This window comes from Nerophis lumbriciformis, linkage group LG14 (assembly GCF_033978685.3).
Source record: "Nerophis lumbriciformis linkage group LG14, RoL_Nlum_v2.1, whole genome shotgun sequence".
In the NCBI taxonomy this organism is placed as follows: domain Eukaryota; kingdom Metazoa; phylum Chordata; class Actinopteri; order Syngnathiformes; family Syngnathidae; genus Nerophis; species Nerophis lumbriciformis.
This window is the reverse complement of record NC_084561.2, coordinates 6,703,006-6,715,823: the sequence shown is the minus strand read 5'-3', so window position 1 is coordinate 6,715,823 and position 12,818 is coordinate 6,703,006. Positions and strand designations below refer to the sequence as shown.

The 12,818-nt window shown below is 31.5% G+C and overlaps 1 protein-coding gene across 1 annotated transcript in view; it reads left to right on the top strand.

The window, feature by feature from the left end:
• Window positions 1-9,219: 9,219 nt before the first annotated feature.
• The window catches only part of ccdc50a (coiled-coil domain containing 50a), a 48,536-nt gene continuing 44,937 nt past the window's right edge, over window positions 9,220-12,818 (top strand). The window contains exon 1 of the mRNA XM_061976169.2: window positions 9,220-9,493. Within this exon, the coding sequence (XP_061832153.2) occupies window positions 9,439-9,493 (55 nt within the window). The 5' untranslated portion in view covers window positions 9,220-9,438. The remainder of the gene's footprint in view (window positions 9,494-12,818) is intronic.

Genomic DNA, 12,818 nt, shown 5'->3' with positions numbered 1-12,818 from the left:
TGCTTACGGACTGTATCCCTTGCAGACTGTATTGATATATATTGATATATAATGTAGGAACCACAATATTAATAACAGAAAGAAACAACCCTTTTGTGTGAATGAGTGTAAATGGGGGTGGGAGGTTTTTTGGGTTGGTGCGCTAATTGTCAGTGTATCTTGTGTTTTTTATGTTGATTTAATAAAAAACAAACAAAAAAACCCCCCAAAAAACGATACCGATAATAAAAAAAATGTTACCGATAATTTCCGATATTACATTTTTAAGCATCTCTAATCCAATTAAATCATGTTATGTTGTTGATATTGTTGCTTTGTCTTATACATTGTTATATTTCTTAACAGGTGTATTTTTGTTTTGCCTAAAATCATTTTAATTATGACAAAAGAAAAAATCACAAAAAAATTAACGGATTTTGGAAAAGATGAAATAAAAAAGTGTTGGTATCGGTATTAATATCGGCAGCTCTGGCTCTTTTTCAAAAATGGAGATCGATACTAAATGTGCCGAATATCTTTAAAAAAAACATTATTATGAATATTCATGTGAATAATTTTGTATGTAATCAAATTTTGGGATGTCCGATAATGGCTTTTTTGCCAATATCCGATATTCCGATATTGTCCAACTCTTTAATTAACGATACCGATATCAACCGATACCGATATATACATTCGTGGAATTAACACATTATTATGCCTAATTTGGACAACCAGGTATGGTGAAGATAAGGTCCTTTTAAAAAAAATAAAATAAAATAAAATAAGATAAATAAATTAAAAACATTTTCTTGAATAAAAAAGAAAGTAAAACAATATAAAAACAGTTACATAGAAACTAGTAATTAATGAAAATGAGTAAAATGAAGTGTTAAAGGTTAGTACTATTAGTGGACCAATCATGTGTGCTTACGGACTGTATCCCTTGCAGACTGTATTGATATATATTGATATATAATGTAGGAACCACAATATTAATAACAGAAAGAAACAACCCTTTTGTGTGAATGGGGGTGGGAGTTTTTTTGGGTTTGTGCGCTAATTGTCAGTGTATCTTGTGTTTTTTATGTTGATTTAATAAAAAACAAACAAAAAAACAACAAAAAAATGATACCGATGATAAAACAAATGTTCCCGATAATTTCCGATATTACATTTTAAAGCATCTCTAATCAAATTAAATGATGTTATGTTGTTGATATTGTTGCTTTGTCTTATACACTATTGTTATATTTCTTAACAGGTGTATTTTTGTTTTGCCTAAAATCATTTTAATTATGACAAAAGAAAAAATCACAAAAAAATTCACGGATTTTGGAAAAGATGAAGTAAAAAAAAAAGTGTTGGTATCGGTATTGATATCGGCAGCTCTGGCTCTTGTTCAAAAATGGGGATCGATACTAAATGTGCCGAATATCTTAAAAAAAAACATTATTATGAATATTCATGTATGTAATCAAATTTTGGGATGTCCGATAATGGCTTTTTGCCGATATCCGATATTGTCCAACTCTTTAATTAATGATACTGATATCAACCGATACCGATATCAACCGATACCGATATATACAGTCGTGGAATTAACACATTATTATGCCTAATTTGGACAACCAGGTATGGTGAAGATAAGGTCCTTTTTAAAAAAATTAATAAAATAAAATAAGATAAATAAATTAAAAACATTTTCTTGAATAAAAAAGAAAGTAAAACAATATAAAAACAGTTACATAGAAACTAGTAATTAATGAAAATGAGTAAAATTAACTGTTGAAGGTTCGTACTATTAGTGGACCAGCAGCACGCACAATCATGTGTGCTTACGGACTGTATCCCTTGCAGACTGTATTGATATATATTGATATATAATGTAGGAACCACAATATTAATAACAGAAAGAAACAACCCTTTTGTGTGAATGAGTGTAGATGGGGGTGGGAGGTTTTTTGGGTTGGTGCGCTAATTGTCAGTGTATCTTGTGTTTATTATGTTGATTTAATAAAAAACAAACAAAAAAACAACAAAAAAACGATACCGATAATAAAAAAAATGTTACCGATAATTTCCGATATTACATTTTAAAGCATTTATCGGCCGATTATATCGGCAGGCCGATATTATCGGACATCTCTAATCAAATTAAATCATGTTATGTTGTTGATATTGTTGCTTTGTCTTATACCTTGTTATATTTCTTAACAGGTGTATTTTAGTTTTGCCTAAAATCATTGTAATTATGACAAAAGAAAAAATCACAAAAAAATTCACGGATTTTGGAAAAGATGAAGTAAAAAAAGTGTTGGTATCGGTATTGATATCGGCAGCTCTGGCTCTTGTTCAAAAATAGGGATCGATACTAAATGTGCCGAATATCTTTAAAAAAAAAACATTATTATGAATATTCATGTGAATTATTTTGTTTTTTAATCAAATAAAATCATATTATGTTGTTGCTTTGTCTTATACATTGTTATATTTCCTAATAGGTGTATTTTTGTTTTGCCTAAAATCATTGTAATTATCACAAAAGAAAAAATCACAAAAAAATTCACGGATTTTGGAAAAGATGAAGTAAAAAAAAGTGTTGGTATCGGTATTGATATCGGCAGCTCTGGCTCTTGTTCAAAAATGGGGATCGATACTAAATGTGCCGTCAGGGAGAAGACTCCGGGTCCCACTATGCAAATCTAACCGCCTTAAATTATCATTTGTCCCAGCCTCCATTAAGCTGACCAACAATGTGCAATAGAATTTTAATACATAGGTTAGCACTTTTTTTTAGCACATAGCACTTTAGCACATAGCACTTTAGAACTAAGCACTTTAGCACACAGCACTTTATCCATGAGCTCTAGTGCAATGCACATTGGTACTTTATCTTTATCTCCATACTGTAGATTTTATGCCTACATCAAAGTGTCACCTATGTCTATCAAGCTCCATGTTCTGATGTTTAAATGTTAGTTGTATGGTTGTGGTTGTGTCTGTGCTTGTGTTTTTGTTCTGTTGTTTTGGGGTATGTTAAGAAAGCAATGATGCACTGTGCCCAAGACAAATTTCCCCGCGGGGACAATAAAGTTGAACCTTGAACCTTGAACCTTGATATCTTTAAAAAAAAAAAACATTATTATGAATATTCATGTGAATTATTTTGTATGTAATCAAATTAAATCATGTTATGTTGTTGATATTGTTGCTTTGTCTTATACACTATTGTTATATTTCTTAACAGGTGTATTTTTGTTTTGCCTAAAATCATTGTAATTATGACAAAAGAAAAAATCACAAAAAACATTCAAGGATTTTGGAAAAGATGAAGTAAAAAAGTGTTGGTATCGGTATTAATATCGGCAGCTCTGACTCTTTTTCAAAAATGGGGATCGATACTAAATGTGCCGAATATCTTTAAAAAAAACAACATTATTATGAATATTCATGTGAATAATTTTGTATGTAATCAAATTAAATCATGTTATGTTGTTGATATTGTTGCTTTGTCTTATACACTATTGTTATATTTCCTAATAGGTGTATTTTTGTTTTGCCTAAAATTATTGTAATTATGACAAAAGAAAAATCACAAAAAACATTCAAGGATTTTGGATAAGATGAAGTAAAAAAGTGTTGGTATCGGTATTGATATCGGCAGCTCTGGCTCTTGTTCAAAAATAGGGATCGATACTAAATGTGCCGAATATCTTTAAAAAAACCATTATTATGAATATTCATGTATGTAATCAAATTTTGGGATGTCCGATAATGGCTTTTTGCCGATATCCGATATTGTCCAACTCTTTAATTAACGATACCGATATCAACCGATACCGATATCAACCGATACCGATATATACCGTCGTGGAATTAACACATTATTATGCCTAATTTGGACAACCAGGTATGGTGAAGATAAGGTCCTTTTTAAAAAAAAAAAAAAAAAAAAAAAAATAAGATAAATAAATTAAAAACATTTTCTTGGATAAAAAAGAAAGTAAAACAATATAAAAACAGTTACATAGAAACGAGTAATTAATGAAAATGAGTAAAATTAACTGTTAAAGGTTAGTACTATTAGTGGACCAATCATGTGTGCTTACAGACTGTATCCCTTGCAGACTGTATTGATATATATTGATATATAATGTAGGAACCACAATATTAATAACAGAAAGAAACAACCCTTTTGTGTGAATGAGTGTAGATGGGGGTGGGAGGTTTTTTGGGTTGGTGCGCTAATTGTCAGTGTATCTTGTGTTTATTATGTTGATTTAATAAAAAACAAACAAAAAAACAACAAAAAAACGATACCGATAATAAAAAAAAATTTCCCGATAATTTCCGATATTACATTTTAAAGCATCTCTAATCAAATTAAATCATGTTATGTTGTTGATATTGTTGCTTTGTCTTATACACTATTGTTATATTTCTTAACAGGTGTATTTTTGTTTTGCCTAAAATCATTGTAATTATGACAAAAGAAAAAATCACAAAAAAATTCACGGATTTTGGAAAAGATGAAGTAAAAAAGTGTTGGTATCGGTATTAATATCGGCAGCTCTGACTCTTTTTCAAAAATGGGGATCGATACTAAATGTGCCGAATATCTTTAAAAAAAACAACATTATTATGAATATTCATGCAAATAATTTTGTATGTAACCAAATTTTGGGATGTCCGATAATGGCTTTTTGCTGATATCCGATATTGTCCAACTCTTTAATTAACGATACCAATATCAACCGATACCGATATATACAGTTGTGGAATTAACACATTATTATGCCTAATTTGGACAACCAGGTATGGTGAAGATAAGGTCCTTTTAAAAAAATAAAATAAAATAAAATAAGATAAATAAATTAAAAACATTTTCTTGAATAAAAAAGAAAGTAAAACAATATAAAAACAGTTACAGAGAAACTAGTAATTAATGAAAATGAGTAAAATTAACTGTTGAAGGTTAGTACTATTAGTGGACCAATCATGTGTGCTTACGGACTGTATCCCTTGCAGACTGTATTGATATATATTGATATATAATGTAGGAACCACAATATTAATAACAGAAAGAAACAACCCTTTTGTGTGAATGGGGGTGGGAGGTTTTTTGGGTTGGTGCGCTAATTGTCAGTGTATCTTGTGTTTATTATGTTGATTTAATAAAAAAAAACAAAAAAAAACGATACCGATAATAAAAAAAATGTTACCAATAATTTCCGATATTACATTTTTGTCATGACTTGGTCCGGGGTGTGTGCTTTTCCAGGATGCAACGGAAAGTTGGCTCGTGCGAGACGGGAATGAAGGTACATGATTTATTATTATCAAAAAAAGGAATAAATGAAAGCGCGCACAGTGGCGGAGAATAAACTATGAAACCAAAAGACTATAGCAAAAAAGTACAAACAAAAAACACGCACAATGGCGGAGAACAAACTATGAAACCAAAAAGACTATAAATATGGTACAAAAACTTACTTGGCTTGGACAAAAATAGTTGCTTGAGGAATTGACATGGAAAGAAGTATGAGGCATGAACAGAGCATAAATGTGTTGAGGTCGTCAGAAAGACAAACTGAAAAACACTGAACTTAAATACTACAGACATGATTAACGAAAATAGGTGCGTGACTCAAGACGTGAAACAGGTGCGTGACGTGACAGGTGAAAACTAATGGGTTGCTATGGTGACAATCAAGAGTGCACAATGAGTCCAAACGTGGAACAGGTGAAACTAATGGGGTAATCATGGAAACAAGACAAGGGAGTGAAAAGACAGAAACTAAAGAGTCCTATAACTAAACAAAACATGATTACACAGACATGACAATTTTAAAGCATCTCTAATCAAATGAAATCATGTTATGTTGTTGATATTGTTGCTTTGTCTTATACATTGTTATATTTCTTAACAGGTGTATTTTTGTTTTGCCTAAAATCATTGTAATTATGACAAAAGAAAAAAATCACAAAAAAATTCACGGATTTTGGAAAAGATGAAGTAAAAAAAGTGTTGGTATCGGTATTGATATCGGCAGCTCTGGCTCTTGTTCAAAAATGGGGATCGATACTAAATGTGCCGAATATCTTTAAAAAAAACATTATGAATATTCATGTGAATTATTTTGTATGTAATCAAATTAAATCATGTTATGTTGTTGTTATTGTTGCTTTGTCGTATACCAGGGGTCGGGAACCTATGGCTCTCGAGCCAGATGTGGCTCTTTTGATGACTGCATCTGGCTCTCAGATAAATCTCAGCCGACATTGCTTAACACGATAAGTATTGAATAATTCCGCTGGTAATCACAGTGTTAAAAATAACGTTCACAATATAAAAAATGTTCATGCATCCATCCGTTTTCTACCGCACCTGTTCAAGAAATCGCATTAATGGTAAGAAGTATTTTATTTATTATTGGTTAGCTTCAGAATAATAAAAAAAAAAAGAGACTTATTATAGTCTAAAAATGTTGGTCTTACTTAAAAATGCACGCAGTTAGTTGTATTCAGTGTTAAAAAATATTATATGGCTCTCACGGAAATACATTTTAAAATATTTGGCTTTCATGGCTCTCTCAGCCAAAAAGGTTTGGGGCCCTGTCTTATACACTATTGTTATAATTCTTAACAGGCGTATTTTTGTTTTGCCTAAAATCATTGTAATTATGACAAAAAAATAATAAACTTTATTTATTAAGTCAGAAATATTAAAGTTTGGTGATTTGGTAAAATTGCAAACAGCTAAAATGATGTACAAAGCAAACTATAACCTGCTACCAAAGAATGTACAACAATTCTTCTCAACTAAAGAGGAGAAATATAACCTTAGAGGAAAAAATAATTGAAAACATTTATATGCACGTACAACACTTAGAACTTTTAGCATATCAGTATGTGGAATTAAATGATGGAATGGATTAAGTAAAGAAGTTAAAAATTGTACTGATATGATCCAGTTTAAGAGGTTGTTCAAAAATAATAGTGCTTACAGAGTACAAAAAAGAAGAATTATGAGAAATACTTTCAACCTTATTGAAAATAAGATATTCTTCATCTCAGTATGTTAATAATGACTGAATTAATTAATTAATTACATATTACAAAACTGTTGTATACTAATTCATAGATGTTATTTTATTATATAAAAAGGTCAGTAAATGATTCTATATATTTGTAAACGCTTTGAAGTGGGAAAGGGGTAGGATTAAATAAGCTTTGCTTCTTCCTACTCCTTTTCGGGCATGATGTAAAATGAAATGATATGAAATTGTGTGATGTATTATGATGTAAGTGTGTTCATGTTCGAAATAAACTAAAGAAAGAAAGAAAGAAAAAAAGAAAAATCACAAAAAACATTCAAGGATTTTGGAAAAGATGAAGTAAAAAGTGTTGGTATCTGTATTAATATCGGCATCTTTTTCAAAATGGGACTCGATACTAAATGTGCCGTATCGCTCCACCCAATTTGCAGCGGCAGACTGTCAAACGAAAGAAGCGGCGTCAAGACAGCGAATTATCGGAAGGATTAGGTCGGAAGTGAAATCCTTTTTTTCACAATAAGACACGAATGTAACGAAACAATGTTTAACTTTCGTCTTGGGCTTTTAATTAGGCAAATTGGCTTTATAGTACTGAAATATCACATAAATGCAACAATATATCTGGTGTTGTGTACGTTTAATGACGTCATTGCGCGGTGTAACATTTTACTTTGACACGATCAACCGGAAACTTGGTGTTACAACTGAAGTTTAGTCAAGGAAGAGATTCTTGTCCCCAAAAAAAAGTGTTGGTATCGGTATTGATATCGGCAGCTCTGGCTCTTGTTCAAAAATAGGGATCGATACTAAATGTGTTGAATATCTTTACAAAAAAACATTATTATGAATATTCATGTGAATAATTTTGTATGTAACCAAATTTTGGGATGTCCGATAATGGCTTTTTGCCGATATCCGATATCCCGATATTGTCCAACTCTTTAATTAACGATACCAATATCAACCGATACCGATATCAACCGGTACCGATATATACAGTCGTGGAATTAACACATTATTATGCCTAATTTGGACAACCAGGTATGGTGAAGATAAGGTCCTTTTAAAAAAAAAAATCTAAAATAAAATAAGATAAATTAATTAAAAACATTTTTTTTCTTGAATAAAAAAGAAAGTAAAACAATATAAAAACAGTTACATAGAAACTAGTAATGAATGAAAATGAGTAAAATTAAGTGTTAAAGGTTAGTACTATGTGCTTACGGACTGTATCCCTTGCAGACTGTATTGATATATATTGATAAATAATGTAGGAACCACAATATTAATAACAGAAAGAAACAACCCTTTTGTGTGAATGGGGGTGGGAGTTTTTTTGGGTTGGTGCACTAATTGTCAGTGTATCTTGTGTTTTTTATGTTGATTTAATAAAAAAAAAATAAAAAAACAAAAAAAAAATGATACCGATGATAAAACAAATGTTCCCGATAATTTCCGATATTACATTTTAAAGCATCTCTAATCAAATTAAATCATGTTATGTTGTTGATATTGTTGCTTTGTCTTATACATTGTTATATTTCTTAACAGGTGTATTTTTGTTTTGCCTAAAATCATTTATGACAAAAGAAAAAATCACAAAAAAAATTCACGGATTTTGGAAAAGATGAAGTAAAAAAGTGTTGGTATCTGTATTAATATCAGCAGCTCTGGCTCTTTTTCAAAAATGGGGATCGATATTCAATGTGCCGAATATCTTAAAAAAAAACATTATTATGAATATTCATGTGAATTATTTTGTATGTAATCAAATTAAATCATGTTATGTTGTTGTTATTGTTGCTTTGTCTTATACACTATTGTTATATTTCTTTTTCAAAATGGGGGTCGATACTAAATGTGCCGTATCGCTCCACACAATTTGCAGCCGCAGACTGTCAAACGAAAGAAGCGGCGTCAAGACAGCGAATTATCGGAAGGATTAGGTCGGAAGTGAAATCCTCTTTTCCACAATAAGACACGAATGTAACGAAACAATGTTTAACTTTCGTCTTGGGCTTTTAATGAGGCAAATTGGCTTTATAGTACTGAAATATCACATAAATGCAACAATATATCTGGTGTTGTGTACGTTTAATGACGTCATTGCACGGTGTAACATTTTACTTTGACACGATCAACCGGAAACTAGGTGTTACAGCTGAAGTTTAGTCAAGGAAAAAAAGGCTGACACGCTTCGCTGAGGCAGTGTTGCTTCCACCCGGAAAGAAAGAAAGAAGGTGGCTACCGAAAGCAATCAACAGTGGCCGTCCACCACCTCAACCATCCGTCCGGTTTATGACTCCGGGCGATCAATCAGCCGCCGGTTAACCTTCGGGCGGGGGGCGAAAAAGGCGTCGTTGAAATTTACGACTATCGACTCCTGATTGGTGACAACATGGCAGAGTGCAACGTTAGCATCGACAAAGACAAACTACCTGGAGTCAAAGACGGTAACGCACCTTTTTCTGAATCGTTTCATCTTCAACCTTTTTTGTCACGTCCGACCATGTAACCGTTTTTTAACGTCCAACCTTGTAAGCGCGGGTAAACACCGGCGGTGCTAACGTGCTAACAGTAGCAAAACACAGGTGCTGTCAATGGCTTAGCATCGTTAGCATCGTTAGCATGCTCGGAGTTATTATTTCCTGTTAAAAGTACTCGATAAGAATGTGTTAAATATTAAAATGGCACTTGTTTATTGTCATTACCAGGTTACATTCAGGGATGTGACGATATGAAAATGTCATATCTCAGTTATTGTGACCACAAAATAAATCACGGTTATTTTGTATCGAGGTAATTATTTTGACCAAGGTGTTTTTTTTTTTTAGTAACTAAAACATACTTGCCAACCCTCCCGAATTTTCCGGGAGACTCCCGAAATTCAGCGCCTCTCCCGAAAACCTCCCGGGACAAATATTCTCCCGAAAATCTCCCGATTTTCAGCCGGAGCTGGAAGCCACGCCCCCTCCAGCTCCATGCGGACCTGAGTGAGGACAACAAGGTGACAAGAACTAAATCATCCAGACTAGAGATAAATTGTATTATTATGTTTATCTTACCTAAAAATAAATATATTTATTAATTAAAAAAAAAAACTAAATACATTTTTACTATATTTTGCCAAAAACATCAAAATTAATTGTATTTTTATTTGTATTTTTTTGTGACTCCTTATTACATCCAGCCATAGAATTATACGTTAAAATAATACATATTTGAAATAATTGATTTTAAATTATCATAATAATTCATTTAAAATGACCATATTTAATTATTAAAATAATTGCTTGTTTATCAACATTTTTAGTATTTTATTCATTACATTTTGAAACTCTCAGAAGCCAAGTTATGTTATATTCCTTAATATTTATTTATGCAAGTTTGAAGTATCAATTATCTAAACATAGTTTGTTTGCATATTTTCAGGATGTAGATATCTATATATATATATATATATATATATATATATATATATATATATATATATATATATATATATATATATATATATATATTTGAAATACTTGACTTGGTGAATTCTAGCTGTCAATATACTCCTCCCCTCTTAACCACGCCCCCAACCACGCCCCACCCTCGACCACGCCCCCACCTCCCGAAATCGGAGGTCTCAAGGTTGGCATGTATGAACTAAAATAGTCATACTTTTAGAAAACGAACTATTTTGCATATTTTGTGTTTCAATATGTTTAATTAAAAAATAAAACAATTGTTTAGAACCGGGTTCTTTTTTTTTTTTTCAAAAGCTGTGCTTTTAATTTAAAAGAATAAAGGACAACGTTGGCATTAAACATATACATTTTTATAAGGGATGTCCGATAATGGCTTTTTTTGCCGATTTCCGATATTGTCCAACTCTTTAATTACCAATATCAACCGATACCGATATATACAGTCGTGGAATTAACACATTATTATGCCTGATTTGGACAACCAGGTATGGTGAAGATAAGGTCCTTTTTAAAAAATATTAATAAAATAAAATAAGATACCGTATTTTACCAAATAGTAGCCCGGGCGTTTATTTCACAAAATCGATTTTGGAGACAGGCGTTTAAAAGAAGCAGGCGGTTATTTGCACAAGGCTTTTATTTATTTTTGCACCAGCCTATTTGGTTACAATGGTTACTGTCCAGTATTTTTTTTTCGTACAAAAAACTTTAAATGTAAAAGCAATTGTAAACATACAAACAAAAAAACAAGAGATCAACATGAGGTAGGCTATCAAAAGACAAGAGATCAACAAGGCAGTAGTGCAACAATTGTCAAATAGAATAACAATACTAAAAATAAAAAAAACTTTTTAAATAAAGCAGCCTACCGGGAAAAATAAAATTATGGTACCAAGTACTCAAGAATAAAACCCACCATCAAAACAGAACAATAATACTGTCACTTAAATAAAAATAAAGGCTACAGTACTCCAAGTTTAAAATAAAGCAGCATACAGGAAAAATAAAATTATGGCACCAAGTACTCTATAAAACCATCAAAACAATAATACTGCAGCAAACACAACCCCAGTAGCATTTTAATCTAAATTATGCAAATAACAGCCCATGGGCGGCTATTTGGACATAGGCGGTTATTAGGAAGAGGCGGTTAATTCACAAAATGGGGTCAGACCCCGGGCGGCTATTAGGACATGGGTGGTTATTTGCCCAAGGGCGTTTATTTGGTAATATACGGTAAATAAATTAAAAACATTTTCTTGAATAAAAAATAAAGTAAAACAATATAAAAACAGTTACAGAGAAACTAGTAATTAATGAAAATGAGTAAAATTAACTGTTAAAGGTTAGTACTATTAGTGGACCAGCAGCACGCACAATCATGTGTGCTTACGGACTGTATCCCTTGCAGACTGTATTGATATATATTGATATATAATGTAGGAACCACAATATTAATAACAGAAAGAAACAACCCTTTTGTGTGAATGAGTGTGAATGGGGGAGGGAGGTTTTTTGGGTTGGTGCACTAATTGTAAGTGTATCTTGTGTTTTTTATGTTGATTTAATAAAAAAACGATACCGATAATAAAAAAACCCCAATACCGATCATTTCCGATATTACATTTTACAGCATTTATCGGCCGATAATATCGGCAGGCCGATATTATCGGACATCTCTAATTTTTATTGATTTACGTTTAGCTGTTGACTAGTTAATGGTTTGTTGTTTAGGTTTCTTTTGTACATGTATATAGTTACAATATTACATATTTCACATAATTCCCGTTTTTTTTTTTTTTTTTATTTATTTATTTTTTTATACATCACAGCATGTTTGAAAATAAGTAAAAATTAGAGATGTCCGATAATATCGGCCTGCCTATATAATCGGCCGATAAATGCTTTAAAATGTAATATCGGAAATGATCGGTATCGTTTTTTTTATTATCGGTATAGTTTTTTTTTGTCTTTGTTTTTCTAATTAAATCAACATAAAAAACACAAGATACACTTACAATTAGTGCACCAACCGAAAAAACCTCCCTCCCCCATTTACACTCATTCACACTCAATCACACTAAAAATGTGTTTCTTTCTGTTATTAATATTGTGGTTCCTACATTATATATCAATATATATCAATACAGTCTGCAAGGGATACAGTCCCTAAGCACACATGATTGTGCGTGCTGCTGGTCCACTAATAGTATTAACCTTTAACAGTTAATTTTACTCATTTTCATCAATTACTAGTTTCTATGTAACTGTTTTTATATTGTTTTACTTTCTTTTTTATCCA